The sequence below is a fragment of the Pezoporus flaviventris genome, unplaced genomic scaffold, assembly GCF_033815535.1.
Source record: "Pezoporus flaviventris isolate CSIRO_AGI_PZ_B2104156 unplaced genomic scaffold, CSIRO_AGI_Pfla_v1 ptg000002l, whole genome shotgun sequence".
Classification (NCBI taxonomy): Eukaryota; Metazoa; Chordata; class Aves; order Psittaciformes; family Psittacidae; genus Pezoporus; species Pezoporus flaviventris.
Window position 1 is genome coordinate 44,820,427 of NW_026892550.1, and position 17,048 is coordinate 44,837,474.

The 17,048-nt window shown below is 45.7% G+C and overlaps 2 protein-coding genes across 13 annotated transcripts in view; one reads left to right on the plus strand and one right to left on the minus strand.

Moving 5' to 3' along the window:
- HERC3 (HECT and RLD domain containing E3 ubiquitin protein ligase 3) overlaps positions 1-9,507 on the plus strand; it is a 50,013-nt gene extending 40,506 nt beyond the window's left edge. The window contains exons 20-25 of one of the 5 annotated variants that reach the window (XM_061477018.1): positions 942-1,008; positions 2,742-2,824; positions 5,932-6,115; positions 6,713-6,815; positions 7,705-7,941; positions 8,587-9,507. In XM_061477018.1, the coding sequence (XP_061333002.1) occupies positions 942-1,008; positions 2,742-2,824; positions 5,932-6,115; positions 6,713-6,815; positions 7,705-7,913 (646 nt within the window). In that variant the 3' untranslated portion in view covers positions 7,914-7,941; positions 8,587-9,507. Of the gene's footprint in view, positions 1-941; positions 1,009-1,535; positions 1,623-2,741; positions 2,825-5,931; positions 6,116-6,712; positions 6,816-7,704 lie in introns of those variants that run through there. The other 4 variants (XM_061477022.1, XM_061477012.1, XR_009747513.1 and 1 more) reach the window with 4 other exon arrangements.
- A 3,396-nt stretch (positions 9,508-12,903) lies between these two features.
- Positions 12,904-17,048, minus strand: part of FAM13A (family with sequence similarity 13 member A) — a 133,066-nt gene continuing 128,921 nt past the window's right edge. For all 8 annotated transcript variants that reach the window (XM_061476880.1, XM_061476844.1, XM_061476861.1 and 5 more), the window contains one exon: positions 12,904-16,760. In XM_061476880.1, coding sequence (XP_061332864.1) covers positions 16,634-16,760 — 127 coding nt within the window. In that variant the 3' untranslated portion in view covers positions 12,904-16,633. The remainder of the gene's footprint in view (positions 16,761-17,048) is intronic.

Sequence of the window (17,048 nt, forward strand, 5' to 3'; positions counted from 1 at the left end):
TGGTGAATTTCATGTAAGATTTCTCCTCTTCCACATGCTGTCGGATCCATCTGCTTAAGACTCTAACCTCCGTACCCACCTTCCTGACCCTCAGAAAAAAGAAACATGGGCAAAAGATTCCTACCACACTTCTTTGAAAATAGGGGCTGGGGGCCTGTCCCTCCACTCTGATTGCATGCATGATCCCAGATCCTAGCCTCAGCCTTTCCTGCAAATCCACTGCATTTGTCATGTTGTATGGGAATTGGGTGTAGGATGTGAACTATTCCATCCCCAAACCAGAGTAACTCTGACCTGATTCCATGCCAGAAACAAGGAAGTGGAATGAAGGACTAACTTTTTCTAAATGGTGTATTGAATCCTTTTTGCCTAATGCCATGGGGATATTGGTTCCCTCTGACAGAGAGAAGATCCCAGTGTCTGACTGCTGTCTTTTTTTTTTTTTTTTCTTCTGAGTTGGTGTCCAGTTTATCAGCACAAAGTTGTTAAACAACAATGAAGTAAAATGCTGGGAAGACAGCAGCAGGATTGTGAGGGATAGCAGAATATTTTCTTCCTAATGGGGATACAGATATAATTCACCACCTCTCCATTCCCCTCAGACTTTTGTGTGGGGATGGCAAAAATATCTAGGAGTCAATAAGAACTAAAAATGTGATTCTGTTCTAAGGCCAGGACCATTAAAGGGGATCCAGGTACTAGGTAGGCATGGACTATATTGATAATTTGTGTGGTCTAGCCTTTATCCTGCTTCTAACAAAGCACCTTTTTATTTGAGGTCTATTTCTTTCTTACCCCTTCAGGTGACTTGGAGAGTCTCTTGCAATCCTATTACCCAGATGTGGTGTTCTTTCTTTGCTTTTGATGAGTTTCTTTTCACCTTTAGATGTATGACTCTTTGAATCTCTGATATATTTTTAATTTCCATACCTGTTATGTAGGAGTCTTCAGCAACTTTTAGATTACCCTGGAGAAGATGTAGAAGAGACATTCTGCTTGAATTTTACAGTAAGACACATTTAACATGTCAACTATGTGATTAGTATGATACAGTTGAAGCCCTTCTACTTATTCATGTGTATTATGATTTATTCCAAACTATGCCTGTAGCACGTACCCCATGCTAATGTTAAGTGTTAATGTTAAAATTCTTTGCTGTCACTCACTTGTTCTTTTGTATATGGTCGTGAAAACTGAGCCAGTAAGTAGATTAAGCAGAGCGGTTTTCCAAATAGCCTTGTCGCTGTGGCACGTGGCTTAAATGTCAGTGGCCAACTTCTCACACTAGACAGTGAGAAGATTCCTAAATTCTTGAAAATGGAAGTTAGGCTTTGGCATCACTAGGCAAAGTCTTGAAATACTGATACTGTTTAGAATTTTCCTTGCTGTCTTAATACTTTTCAACTGAAAAGTTTTTAGTGAGTGTACTTGGTCAGACTTTTAGAAACAAAATGCTAGAGGCTGTTGCTCAGGGACATGCTGGGGAAGTCAGCTTTCCTGTGCTACTATGGCAGTAAAAGTACTTTTTTTCCTAGCCAGTAACCTAGATGCAATAGTTTCTATTGCACAGTGGAGAGTCCCCGAAATTAAGAGTTCGATCCTGATGTACCCTGGAATATCAGGTATGTCTCTCAACATGTGCAAATATTTAGAACTTCATAGAAATATGGCATCCTTATTCTCCAAGCTGTGTTTTCCTCTGACTCAGGCAGTGCAGGGCTTCCATGTTTCAATGTCTTCGTTTTCTAAAGTCCTGATGCGCTAACAGGTTCTGAGTGATGTGTTCATTTTGAGCTTGGTCTGAGTTCTTGAATCTCTGTCCAGGACCTGCCTGGGGTAAAAACAAGGTACCAGGAAACTGCTACACACTATGAAGAAAATCCTTTCTGAGTTAGGAGAGTGGTTCCCTTTTCCTTGTTTCATAAATGAGAGCACATCATCTCTTAGATCAAACTTAAATCTGGAGTGAGTCAGACTGGGGTCTGGCTGTGTCTCATGCAAGTCAGAGCTGCAATTCAGGAGGAGGCAATGAAGCCATAATGATGATAATGCAGACTGTGTAAAAAAGAATACAGTTGAAGTAATGCAAGGGATTTTTCCTTAATTCTCTTATCCTAGAAAAGGGCATTCTTACTCTCTTGCACTACGTGCTGCATAATACATAAAGACATACAGATATATCTGCTAAAACTTGGAAATGAATAATAACTGATATCCCAAACGTTGAAATGAACTCATCTTGCATGTCAAAATCTGAGCCTCTTTTGTGTATGGTGACTTGAAAATTGACTTTTTTGCTTTTTTTCCATGTGACCAATTTTATGTGTACAGAATCTGTATGTTTGTACTGGTGCCAGCCTAGGTCAGGTGAAAGCAGGAAGCTTTCTGTGGGCATGCTATCTTGCAGTGAGTGAGGATGAACAAACCTACTGAGATTCTACTATAAAACAGGGAGTCTTTTTTTATTGCCAGAGCATGTGGGCTTAGTGAAATACAAAATTTTTTTATTTTTCATAGGAAATTTACCTAAAAGAATAACTTTTTTCCATCCCGAGTTTGCATTTAGACTCAGTACCACTCCTACAGCAAATGTAAGTGATGGAAGGTGGTGAAGACAAAGTGTTCTGTGTATCCACCCTTCACATATTGGTCATCAACTGTGAAAGAGAACTCTGAATCTTTCTGCAGGCGTATGGCCTGAAAAGTACTTCTGGTAAAATTAGTTTTCTGGTTTTGTATAGATCTGCAGGGAAAGCTATGGTGTGACAGAGCAGAAGAACCTGATCGAAGATGGAGATAGAATTACAGTGCAGAAGGGCAATAGGTAAGTGGGGCATATGTGGGGATGGGCTGTTATGCACAGGGAAGGTGGGTGCTGTGCCACAGAAACTTAATGTGAGGTGAAATGTGGGAGAGGTAGAAGTCAGTGTGAACAAATTCTAAGACCAGTTGTTTAGAAGTTACTGGGTGCCAGCGGCACTCGAATAAAAAGCAGGTTTTTGTCATCTTTCCACCAGTGTTTGGAAGATGTCCCACATCCTTTGGAATGGGCATCTTCCCTATGAAAGGCCTTCATATAGACCATTGGCAGTATTCTCATGCTAAATAAAGATTGCAACATGATTTGGGCCCTTGAAGGTTAATCTCCCTGACGGTTTAGAAGGGAACTGTACGTGATCAACAAAACTGAGCCTGGCAACTTGTTTATACTGTTAATCCTGGAGCCGGAAACACTTTCCCTTGACTATGCCTGACAAAGGACCACCATCCCTGATCAAAGTCATAAGGCCCTACATAGATGCCTTTCTGTTTGACTGAACACCTGAGAGCTATTACTAGCACAGCTACCATTTCCCTCCTTTTTTTCCAGCTGCTAAACTATTTTCTTCTCATAATCCTGTAATTGGATTTCAACAAATGCCTTTATTACTTGAAGCAGTGTTCACATTCTTTCTCTGCTGGCAAAATGCTGTGATTCAGTGACTAGTCAACAGCATGGTCAGGGGCTTGTGCTGGTAATGCTGAAGACCTTGCTGGCAAGCCTGGAGATGAAGTAATTTCCTATTAATCTGATTATTTTAAAGGGTTCTGATTGTGTCGAAAGCCTTACTGTAACAAAAGCTTTGTCTGTATTACCTTCTTACCTACTTTACTGCTGCCCAAAAGGGTGCACTTACACGGTTAAATAACTGCCTCCATGCCAAACCAAAATGGAGCAGTGTAAGTCTGTCTCCCTGCAAAGAGAAGATGGGCTTTGGGTAAATAGAGAGGAGTTTAATCTACACTTGTGGTAATAAAGTAAAGATGACAATGCCAGTGATAGTACCCTTCAGGTTTTTAGGCTGGGCATGTAAACTCGAAAGAAAAATGGCCATTTTTATACTGTGTGCCATACCTGGCCTAGGGGGAGGAACAGAGATTTTAGCTGAGTGTTTGAGAAGAGTCCCCCGGGCTAGCTCCTGCAGCTGTTTGAGTCAGGATAGGCAACAGAGAAGAAAATCTTTAAGGAGAAAGGCTAGTGTTCAGCTCCACTGGCTTAACACATTCCAAATGCAATTGCTTTGTCTTGACTAACAGTTTTGAACTCAAGCTAACCTTTAAATCCAAGTCTAGACATGGCAATCAATTCACCTTACACTGCTTAATGACTTCCTCCACCCCTGCGTTTAGAGGCCAGGGACCAATTTGCTGCCCTTCTGGCCTGAATAGTTTGCTGAGGGTGTATCTTTGAGCACTGCCCTTCCTGCCTGAGGAAGGTTCACTGGGACCTGAGGAATGACTGGAAAATGCCAAGTAGGAAATGCCTACATTTTCCCTTCTCCTTTGGAGTTCCTATGGGGTGTCACAGCATAAAATGTTCTTGATAAAGGGTTCATGACCGTAACAGCCAGAGAAATATTAAGCAACAGTTAAGTGCTTAATCAGCTTGGCTTTCCCTAATGCTCAGGTGACTATCAGGAAAATGACAATAAAATGTGCTGGAAAGTAACTCACCCTTTGCTATATGATTGATTCCTTATTCCAGTTTTCAACATTTATCAGCCTGCTTCCTTATTCTTATTTCTTACTTTCTCACCCACCCCTCACTGCTTTTGCATAGCACCTGCATTGAGAATTCCCCCACCAGAAAGTCAAAATAGTTCTTTCAGCTGTGACCTCCTCAGCTAGAGGCTGAGATGCCAGATTCTGTGGTGTTCCCTAAGCTGTGTGCAGGTGTGAGCTGCTTTTGAGCGTCAGGCAAGAATGTCATTGCACAAATAGAATTCTAGTGTTGCACTCAGCTCATGGTGCTTGGAGATTAAGAAAGAGAAAGTAGAATATAGTTGCTTAAGAGCCTAACAAAATCCAGAGACAGGGTTTGCCACAGGTTTCTTACCAATGGCTGCAGAATGTTTTTATTTTAATGCTGTTCTTGGGAGCCCTTGAGGCAAAGCAGGGAAGTCATTCTGAGAGGAGTCATTGTCTTTGCCCCATACTCCAAATGCACAAGTCCTGTATTTATTTAACCAGTGTGTGAAGGCTGAAGAGGAGGTTTCTGTGCTTTCTAAAACTGTTTTCTTGCTCTGTAGTGAGGGGTGTTTCTTGACTTCTTTTGGTGGTTTTCTCTCTGGGACCAGGAGGGAGGGAGAGAGGGAGGGAATTGGCCATGCAGTTTCGGAGCAGCATTTCCTCAGTCTGCCTCTAGGCTACAGTTTTGGCTTAGAAAGTGCTGCACTACTGGGAAGACTCACCGGGGACAGAGTCAGCAGGAGCTGCCTCTGAAAATTCACCTAACCAGGGCTCTGTGAGGCTCTTGGCTTTGGAAGTAGTAGTCTCCTGGGCACCCTGTGTTCCCTGTCCCCAGAAGAGTGCTTGCTCACAGCAACCTGGCAGTCCCAAGTCATTGCTTGTGGACACAATGCTGAGTAACCCCAGACGCTTTTAGACTGAGAAGAGCTGCAGGTTATTTTCTGGACTCCCTAAATGTGGGATTGCAAGAGTTGAGCCAGGACATGTACCCCTGGTGTGTGAATCCTGATACCTGCTTAACACAGTCTTTGTCGTGCAGGCCATGGGTTCCGCAGGGAAGAAAGCTCTTGTTCCCGACACCTCCCAGTGCTTGGTGTCACTCTGGCTTCCCTCCTGGGCCTGTGGGCACCTGGATGCAAGGCCACTGGGTGGTTCATGGTAGTACAGAGCTTGTGCTGCTGGGGGACCTCCCGTGCTGCCAGTGCCTGGGGAGTAAGCAGGCACGTGATGGTCCTTGCTGCCTCGTACTTTGTCCGTGTTGCAGTGACTCAGCTCAGTGAGAGGAGGGCAGTGGGTTGAACCCGTTGGAGACCCATGTTTGCAAGACACGTTACAGGCAGAAACAGGAAAACTTCACAGTGCTGCTGCTCAGGCATATGATTAAAAGTGCTTTCCTTTGCCTGCTCTCTCTCGATGCACCAGGGAAGAATTTGTTGAAGCCTACGTAAATTACATCTTCAACCTCTCCATCCATGAGTGGTACACGGCCTTTTCCACTGGCTTCCTGAAAGTGTGTGGTGGGAAAGTCCTGGAACTCTTCCAGCCCACAGAGCTCAGGGCCATGATAGTTGGAAACAGTAACTACAACTGGGAGGAATTGGAAGAGGTAAAGCTTCCCTCTTGTCCTGTTTTTCTTCTTTTCCACAAGTACCAGGGTTGTACAGTTGCACAAGATGGGCACTCCCTGGGACATGAGATGTCTTCATGTTTAAAGGCTCCTTGTATACCTTGTCATCATTCACATGAAAAGTTTCTTACTGTGCTTTCCTGCTACTGTAGAAGCTCAGGGAGGAAATTCAGGGTGAGAAAGGACAAGGGAGAAGGACTTCCATCTGCTGTTTTTAGGGATGAAACCTAAGACTGAAGGTGAAGACCCTGATTTTGTCTCTTCCCTACAGTAAAACTCACTCCACTGCACAAGAGCAAAAAGTGCACAGCCAAGGGTCCAGCCTGTGAAGCGAAACTCCAGGATTCCTCATGACACATGTGATTCGCTGAATACCTAGAGGCCTAATGCCTCTTCCATATATTGCTAGGAGAACCCTTTGTTGAATCTTTGAGCCATACTATTGCCCTTGGCCCATCCTGTGCTCCATTTTGTAACTGTCTGATGTCAGATACCAGAAGAGATCAGGTCTGGGTTCTGCTGAGTCTTTGCTTTCTAGTGCCAGATGAAATGATGTGACTTCTGGTTTTCTAACAGAGTGCCATCTATAAGGGAGACTACACTGCAACACACCCAACTGTGAGAATGTTTTGGGAAACCTTCCATGCATTTCCCTTAGAAAAGAAGAAGAAATTCCTCTGTAAGTATGGTGCAGTGGTGCAGAGTCTCCTGAAAGTGAAGACTTAGGTGGGATTGTCTGCAGAGCTCCAGGGTTATGGCATATTACATTAAGTGCTAGAAGGTAATCCAGCAATGAGTGGTTATCATCTCCTGAGTTATCTGGTAGTCAGATGAGACCAAGAGAGGGAGAAAACATACTGTCTTTTGTGTTTGTTTTTACCCTCGCAATCACTGGGGGGTGTGGGGGGGGTGTGTGTGTTATATCTGTTGTGCAAGATCCAGTGCAGTCTCTCTCAAGGGCATGCAGTATCCATCTGTTGGCATTGCCAGATGGTGAATTCATAGCAGGCCCTGGTGCCCATGCTTCATCTGGTTCCTTCTGCAAGCTGAGCTTTCAGGCACTGCAGCACTCTTGTTAGGAGTAATGGGGCAGTGATAGGGTGTCAGCTAACTGGAGGAGCTAGTGTGTAATGTGTCAGGAAAATGAGACCACATATTGGTGTGACAGGGTAGCAGATACCTCCCCTTCCTCATGGTGGTCTCCAGCAAGGAGAACCAACCCTGGTCTCAGCACTGAGGTGCTGTGCCGGGGAGGGGTGGCAGCAGGAAGGGTACCCCCTCTGCCTTTCCCATTGGACAAGCCCTGGCTTTGATCTGTTTTATCCTGCCTGGGCGTAAGAGGGGGCTTTTAAAGGAAGAGGGTACTGTGGGATTTTCCCATCCATGCACCCAGTAGTGGCCTTGCTTCTTGCCTGTGCTCTTCTGCACCTCCCCTGTGAGGCCAGCCATGCCCTGTATGGAGTTCATTCAGCGTTTCAGCCCCTCCAGACAGGGTCCTGCAGTGCGGGTGGGGATGGAGTTTGCCTTCAGGTGCCTGACCTGCCCACCCTTCCCTCTGCTTCTCCCAGTGTTCCTGACGGGCAGCGACCGCATTCCCATCTACGGCATGTCCAGCTTGCGCATCGTCATCCAGTCCACCACCAGTGGGGAGCAGTACCTGCCCGTGGCACATACCTGCTACAACCTCCTGGACCTGCCCAAGTACAGCAGCAAGGAGATTCTCAGTGCCCGGCTGATGCAAGCCATCGACCACTACGAGGGCTTTAGCTTAGCTTGACTCATGTGGGAGAGGCACAGACACTTGGGTACGGAGGAATAAAACAATGGGCTCAGCTTTATTTTTGTAAGGGAATGGATCAGGACCTCTGGGAGGAAGATATAATTAGTAATAATAATAATAATAGATTGAGATGATGCGGTCTCAGCCCGATTCCCCCATCATTTTGTGGGGCTTCAACGGGGAGAGGCTGTTGCTCTGAATTTTCTCATCTGCTGAACAAAATTAGTTCAGTGGGCATTTTTGTTGTTTTCCTCCAACTGGACATCACTGCCCTCACAGCAATTCCTTGTAGTTTGCTTTTATTGCCCCTGCACACACACACTTACCTCTCCTTTTAATCAAGTTTAAATATTTTGATGTTCCTTGCATTTAGGCTATGATGGAAACTGAGGATGAAATAGTGATCTCTTTGAAAAGCTGTGATTCCCCCCCCCCCCCCCTTTTTTTCCTCCCTTTTTAAATGCAAGCTGGTTCTTGCTTGCTTCGAATAGAAATACCCCTTCTGCCCTTTGCTTCTTGGTGGATGGTACTGGGCTGGGATGTCATTTGTGACCCCCAGGGTGGTGTATTAGGGATGCCGTGTCTTTTTTCACCAGGCTCTCTCATGGAGAATGTGGTGGTTGAGGGGGTTGCTTGTTTATCCTCACTTGTCTCAAATTTTGTTTCCAAGCAGTGTCACCTTAAAGAAGCCTCAGACTCCTCTGGAGTGGGGTTTGTGTTCAGGTTTGTGGAAGGACAAACCCTACCTATAGTAACGGGTTTCTCAAAGGCCATCTCTCACGTTGTGTTTGTACCTGGGTAAGTCCACAAGCCAGACTCGTATGCTTTGCCAAGCCCTATTTTTCTACCTGAACAGAGCTGTTATTCCAATGCAAGGTGAGGGGCTGCTCTTACCACTGCCACCTTTCTTCAGGAGTCACCTGTACATGTGTGTGAGTGTACGAGGCGTGTATGAGCTCTCCAGTCTCACCAAGTCACAGAAAACAAACAGGCGTGAGATCCACATTAGAGGGATAACCCTAACTGTGGAGACTGGCTTTATTTTTGCAGTTAGGGTCACTTTATGTTGCTGTTGGAGAGGAGTCCTTTCACCTGACAGCTGTTTGGCTGGGTGGCCCTGAAGGACAATCCTTATAAATGAGACTGGAAATGTACAGGAGTATTGAGCAGGCAAAATCATTACCTAAACCTATGCTGTAAGACTGGAGAGCCTTTATCCTCTCCCCCACCCCAGTCTCACCCTCTATTAAATGAAGTTTGAATGATTTCCTCCCCCTTTTGCCTCCCCCCCACCTCATTTTTCAGGTCTTGATGTAAATCTCATTTTAAGCCTAGGGTGGTTTTGACATTAACTTCTTATTAGGACATAGTATTTATGCACCCTGTTCAATAGACAGTATTGAACTTTGCACCTCGTAACAAAAGGTTTTAGGCTTCTGGGTTTTTTAAGACAAGCTGTGGGTTACACAGAGCCCCTCAGCCTCTTTCTAATGCAGCATTGAGGACAAATATACAATTATATCAAATGTTTATTTTCAGTGTGTGTGTACAGAGTACAGTATTATGCAATAAATCTGATGTTTAATTCTGACTGAATGGCTGCCTTTGTGGTGGGAAGCTGTCGCCGCTGACAGAGCAGGAAGAGGAGTTTTATCTTCCTGTCCAGGCTCAACCCATCAGGCATGTCCTCAGTGGAAGAGGAATTGAGGGCAAACCTGAGTCTGTCAATCCCTGTCCTTCATCCCCACATCCTTCATGATGCTCCTTCTTTCCTCACGCCTCACAACACTGAAGGCCACCAAGGGTGCTCCAGGGTCCTCTGGCATCTCCTGTCTGGCCCTGCAGGTATAGGCAGGGCGCAGGTTGGGGGCTGCCCTGTTAACCTGGGGAGTCACCACTACCTGCAGCACTGTGGGACAGCATTAGTGTATGCAAGTGTAGTTAATTACTAGTTTAATACAGGACTTCCATCATTTAGGCTTATGGCTTCAGCATTCCTGAGCTTGTGGAGGAAGGGTGCTGCTCTCTTTTGCCTTCAGCCATGCAAGTAAACACACAGGAGCTGGGTAGGATTGATGGATGTATGTGCATAATCCTGTTCTCTAGGAACACAATAAAGTGTGTATACTTTGTGATGTGCATTGTATAATTGGGTAGTGTCTGCACAGTTTTATAATAGTGTATATAGAATATATATTGTGTTTAGTGTCTTGTGCACATAGTGTATTGCACGTGTTGTATTACTGTAGATGTCTCTGTAATTATGCACAATATGCAGAAGTGTGTATGCTCTTATGCAATATATACATGCAAAGTGTATGCATAGTTATATTTATACCTCATGCACACCTACACATATCTATTTTCCACTAGCAGATGTCAGTCATGTTCAGCTGAGAAGGAGGGGGCTAGGGTGAACTCCCCTTCAGTGTGCATGCTGTTATGCACGTGCAGCTCAGGCCCTGCCTTGCACCTCATCCTAGGGCAGTGTTGTACTTGACTCAAGGCAGGCGTGAGTGAAACCACCCTGGCTTCTCCTCTTTATTGTGGCAAGAGGCAGCTCGAGGCCGTGGGGACAAGGGCAGGGTGGTTGCTGCTGCCCAGCCGTGGGTGAGCAGAGCTGAGCCACCGGTGGCAGCAAGTGTAACAAACTGTCACCGAACACCTGCACTCAAAATGGGTTTGTTTCCCTGTTTGATACAAAATGTACACATAATGGTTGCTGAGCCATTTACCTTAAAAAGCACGCTGTAGATTCATATTAAACTTGATTACATAAATCATGTAAAGGGACGCGGGCCCCTGTTTGCTGAAGTTTCTGTAACCGTGTATGGCCTACAAAAGGCTGCTTTTCTACAGCAACTGCAGTCTGAAAAAAAGTGATTATTATGGTTTTTGTCAGACACAGCCCCTTTCTCCCCCGCCCTGTACTGGCTTCTGCACTCCAACCAACTGAAATAGCCAGTATACACCGAGTTATTTGCGCAAGTGTATCTTGTGTATTCGTGTATCTCTATTCACATATCTGTGTACTAGGAGATGGTTCACCACCGCATGCAGCTGTGCAAAGGGAGGCACAAAGATCACTCTGAACCCAGAAGCTCCAGCAAGTGTCCAACACTTAGTGCTGCAAGTGCCAGGAGCGGTTGGTGAGACTCACCTGCCCTCTTGATACCTGGAGACACTGCTCTACGTCCAGCTCCAAGGGCAAGGGCTTCTTACATGGTTTTCCATGAGTTTTCTTACTGTGCAGGCACCAAGGCACATGGGGTGGAGGTGGGCTGGTCACAGCCAAACTCTGTCTCACATCGGGCCTTGGATGCTGCACGCTGTGACGGGCACAGGCACCAGCACATCAGTAAACCCCAAAGGAGAAAGGGGAGATCCTGCTTAGTGCCAGTCTGGGCCACGCACACTTTGCAGCTCTGCGCGTTGCCTCTTGGCTGTAGCTGTGCCAGGCTGTGGCAGTTTCAGTCTTCTGTCTTTTCCAAGAAGTGCCCATTGTCACTTTTCCAGCCGAGGCTGGGCCAACTTCAGCAGCCAGGATGTGAAAAACCCCACAGAAATGGTGGCGTGCTGTTGAGCACTATTGCAAACCCAACAGCACCGCTGGCTTTCAGCCGGGCTGGGATTTCACTGACTGCACTTACAGAGAATAGGCTCCATTGGGTTTTTTCAGCACTTGTCTCTTCAATTTACCCTTTTACAGCTGGAGAACAGCTGTTGTTCGTACTGTTTAAATGCTTGCATGGGCAATCCCCTGCAGAAACAGTGCTGCTCTGACCCTGAACCCCCCAGGTAAGCCCTGTTTACCAGCCTGTTGTCACATTCAGCATTAATACGGCTCGCTCCCTCCTGAGCAAGAATCGCAGAGGCAGCAAAGAAAAACAACTGCAGAGGAGTGAGAGGGAGTTAGGTGAGACAGACACAGATTTCCCTCTCTACACACAGATTGTGCAGTCAGAGCAGCGTCACAGAGCACACGGCAAAGGACTGTGAAGAGCTGAGTCCAGCAAGTGCCGGTACACGTACCGAGTTCACGCCTCATCCCAAGGGTCGTCTTCCCGCTGCAGCCAGTGAGGAAGATGGTTAACTCCAGCAGCTACAGGGTCAGGCTCTGGCATGGTCTGTGCACATGAACCACTGCAACGCGTCCCAAAGGCAAATGAATACAGTCGCTTCCCAGCACACAGCTGTGAAATCAGCCCAGACATGCAACAAATGCAGGGCCCAGGTTTTGCTCTGGTTCTGCTGACGCTGTTGGTGCTAACAGCATTTGTTCTAGCAACGCATGCAGGCGACAGTGCTGGAATAGGCATCCTCTGCCAAACCAGAAGGTGCTTTGTAAGTGCATCCACTGGGATAAAGGGCCTTTTTGCCCTTCAGGAATGTGGTAGTGTCCAGAGATAGGCAGGAAGCAAGCCTCCCTTTCCACAGTGTACCCCACACTAACATCACTTGTTACAGTTTCCAAATGTAAAATTAACTTCCCCATCTGCACATAAGCAAGCAAACCCCTCTCCTCTGCCTCGGCTTAGAGAAACCAGTCTTGACCCTAATTCCCTTCCCCACAGCCAGCAGCCCTTGCATTCTCCCTCCAATAGATCTGGGACAGAAACAATGAAGTAAGCTGGAGCACAAGCTAAAGCACAACTCCACAGCCTGTATGTACACCATGAACCAAACCCACACTGGTTGCCACCAGGAAGGCAAGGGCAAGAACAAAGCCCCAGTATGGCCCTGGTGACTGGCCACCACTTCAGCCTCAGCCCAGGCCAGCAGCAGGCACAGACGACCCCACCAACAGGGATGAGTTTCACCTCCAGGTACCATGGAGAACAGTCACAGGGTACAGCTTGGCTCTCACCTTGGTGGCTTGCTTCAAGCACCAATGAATCGCACAGATTTGCAAACATCTCCAAAGAGGATTCTTACCCTCTGAAACTTGTGCATACCAGGAATAACAACCGATGTCTTAGCAGCATGATTAAAAGATAAGATGCTTTAATTTCATTGCCTTGAACATAAACATCCATTATTTGACTGTTTACTTGGGAGTAAACAGAATAAAACCAAATGCAACTTGTAAGAATAACAAGTTTTCCCTCTATCTTTAATTCTTGCAACCTCATTTTGTCAACAACCCATTCATCATTACCATCATTTAACTGAACCACACTGATTTACAGTACCACAATGTGGTAACACACAGACACACATGTCTGAAATGGCCCCAGAGGATGGGAAGCCCAACAGACCATACTGCCATCCTACAGGAGACAGTCTGTTCTAGCGACATGGAAACAGGTTGTCTTACACTCAACAGCTTATTTATATCACATAAAGTACATTTTTGTACAGTGCTTCACACCTTTTCAAACACAGTCTTGTATTTAATGTCCTCCAGTCAATAGTCACTGATGTTGGCATAGACAAACCATCAAACAAAACACACAGATGTTGACTTAGAGGTGTGTGGCAGGGCAAACATCCTCTCTGGCTATTTGTGGTTAGTGGGGAGTCAAATCATCTGGGGGAGATACAAAGACAACATTCTAGTGCTCAGGCCTCAGAGCCCTCCTCCTGTGCAGGCCTGGGAGAGGGGAGTCACATCATCTGCAAACTCAGGACAGAACATTGAGCATTTGTACGTGTCTTTCCAGGACTCTGAGTTTAAAACTCATTTCTTCTCTACAAGAGTCTTTCCTAGCAGCTCCCTTTGCAATCAGGCAGATAGATGATTTTAATTCTTCTTTGCCATAGGGAAAGAATAGTTTAAAAAGAGAGATGGCTAGGTATGGGGTTTTGTTTGTTTTTTTTTAATGTACAATCTCAGTTAAGGTTTTGTTTCTTTTAGCTTTCAAAGTTCAAAAATAGAAACTCTCTAAAGTGCATTAATTGTACTTACATTTCATATAAACTATCTGAACTCTAGCAATAGACCATGTAAACAGCGGTAATTGAGCATCAGAAAATGCTACAATCTCATCAGTTTAAAAATAAAATGGACTGTTCCCTACATATTCATTTATCAAGATTTGTCAGGGGCAAAACCCAGCAAAACAGGTAATTTATCAGTACACAGTGCAAACAGGCTTTAAAAAGTAAGCAGAGAAAACATATTCCTGGGAAACCTTGGCCTGCTGGAAAGATGTACAGCTATGAAAAAGGGCAGAAACTGCTTCTCTTGTCCATATAAAGATGTCCAGGCCCAGATTCAAGCTTTAGTCCACCATCATTCAGCGAAATCCCAAATGAAGACCAGCTTGAGGCACACACTCAAACCCCATGTTTTTGCTTTGCTGAACTGCGCCCGAACAATACAAAACTGAGCCAAAATACCTAAGGTGTCTAGGAAGAGCCAACTGTGATCTCCAAGAGGAAGAGTCCGTAAGAGCAGGCTGAAGTACAAAGGCACGGCTCTGATTTCCTGGGCTGCCCTGTGTTCCGACAGGGGTTTACCCTGGTCAGGCTTCCCTTCCAGTCAAACATCTCCAAATGAGGGTTTTGCACCCATCTGTCAGACCAGTTAACACATCCGAAGGCTCAGTGTTGCAGAGGCAGAGCCTCACATCTCTCAGGTGATGGGAACTCAATACCTCTGGAAAGCCAGGCCCTAGGTCAGCACACAAGTCCTCAGACTCTTTGGAAATAGGAAGTTCAGCCTTCACTGATTTTGTATAGAACAGGCAACTCTGCAATCAGTAAAACAAATTAAAACCAAGCAAACAACCTTGGAGCCCCCTTCCTAAGTGCTTTCATTCATAATTAACACACATCGTTGCCTTACCCATCCAGACTAGTAATGGGCATGTACAAACCCACTTGGAGAAGGCTGCCTTTTGAAGGGTTTATAGGATTCTGAAGAGACCAAAACAGCACCAGTTTTGGCAAGGAATTAACACAGCACATACAGCAAGTGGAAGGGGGTGAGTCTGAGTACCACAACCCAAACACATGTATTTATGAGCCCACTTGCACATGTAAAGAAGGAAGGAAGAAAGTTGTTCTGTGAGTCTTCTTTTTGCCTCTTCCAGTATGTCTTGTGTCAGGCCTGGCTACAATGACTGGCACTGTATTTGATCTCAGCCATTTGGCTTCTGCACATTAGCGCCCTCGGGGGTCAATGCCAAAGAAAAAGCGTTACAGAGATGCTCTCTCTGGGACATCAGGGTCAATCAAGCCCTGGCTCAGGGCAGACTGAGTGGATGCAGGCAAGCCTCTGGAGTGAGAAGCGAGCCCAAATGGCCTGGGACTGCAGAACTGTGAGCCCTCAGCTACTTGGTGCATCCCTGACCTTGCCATCTTGCACTCTTTAGGCAGCATCTGTTTGACACAAACGAGGTGTCCAGGACTTTCTGCTCTGAAAGTCAGGGAATTTGTGGCTGCCCCATCCCTGGCAGTGTTCAAGGTCAGGTTGGACGGGGCTTGGAGCAACATGGTCTAGTAGAAGGCTTACCTGCCCATGGCAGCGGTGCAGACTACATGATCTTTGAGGTCCTTTCCAACCCAAACCATTCTATAATTCTTTATTTCATTCATAAATGAATTTGAAAACATTGAATTGTCAAAACCTACACCTGAGACACGGGCCCTTTTCACAAGCAGAGTGTGGTTCTAGGCTGTTGGTTCCCCACAGTATGCTCTGTGCTGGTATCCCACCTATACGCACCAGGAAGAGAAGATCAACCCCTGCTGCCACCGAAACAGTGTCACTGCTGCAGCCCAGAGTCTGATGGTGTACATAAAAGAACAAAATTTATGCTAGCAAGTATGTATGACACCCACATGAACTGTCCAGCTTAGACTCTTCTGTTTGTACCACATGATAAAGCACATGTCCTAATGGGATGAGTCTTCCAGATACTTGACATCTTAAATAACCGATCAGCTACCAAAATCCTAAGGGATTCTGACTTAAAGCTTTTAAAACCTCTTTTCTTCCCAATTGCCCAAACATGGTCATAAAGTTACAGTATCACCTTCCAAGCAGAACAAGCCAGCAAGAGCCTTGCTGCATAGCTCATTTTCTTTGCTATCCAGAGCAGATGTAGGTACTTTCTTCTACTTCAGCTGAATTGGCCATCAAGATAACCCAACTCAAGCCTGGACAAAACTGTGAGTCATACCAGCTCAGGGTGATGACTGGGAGATTCTTGCACCATTTCTCTAGAGCAACAGAAAATGTTGGACTCCAAGCAGTCAGGTCAAAAGTCTGAGCAAATCTTTACTGTAGCTACAAGAGAACAGTCTTGGCACTATCTGGCCTGTGCCTTCACATCAGATAAGTCAGGGCACTTGTCTGTTAAAAGAAAGTAGAAGCTATTTGATGATTTAATCACTATTCATCCTACTGTGCCTCTTGCTATGATATCCTGGGGAGAAAAAATATAGCATGACTGGCTTTGATACTCTACATATTACAGGATCTGTAAGCAAATCAAAACAGAAGGATCCCTTCAGTGCAGTCACTGAGTGCAGCGTCATGTCTCCTACACTGGCAAACTCCATTCTGGGCATTAGGCCTGGAGAAAGAGTGGGCAACAGCAAGTGTAGAGAAAGCCACCTTTCTTCACCCTCCCACCTCTGGGAATGGCCCATCAGTTCCCAGATTGCTCCTCAGCTCTTCCCAGCCAGGCTCCCACTGCATCCACTTTACGCATTTGTCCATTTGGTGCTCTGTCCTCTTTGTTTACCGGCAAGAATAATCTTTTCCTTTACATGATCTTGGAGCTAATATCTCTTTTACTGATCAGGACCTCCAGCAGCCTCAGCTTGGCCTTAATCTGCTTGTACTCGTTGTATTCTTCAGCCATTGGAGTGCGGTCTTCTTTCTGCACATTCCTATGGGAATGAAAGCAGATCATGAGAATTTCTGTGAGAGGACATCTTCCCTCAACAGCCTCCCTCTGTCCCCCAACAAGACCTACAAAGCAGCTCCTCTCCTCCACTTCCCTTCAGGGAACAAGAACTAAACTTTTGTCCTTTGAGGGGAACAAAGAAAGAAGAAGGGCAAACGAACAGCTCCAGCATTTTTTGGGATACTTGCACATTGAGGCTGAACACAACCCCATGGTTCCAAATGTAAAACCTTATCCAAAGCATTCCCTGCTTCTCTGAAATCACCAGCTT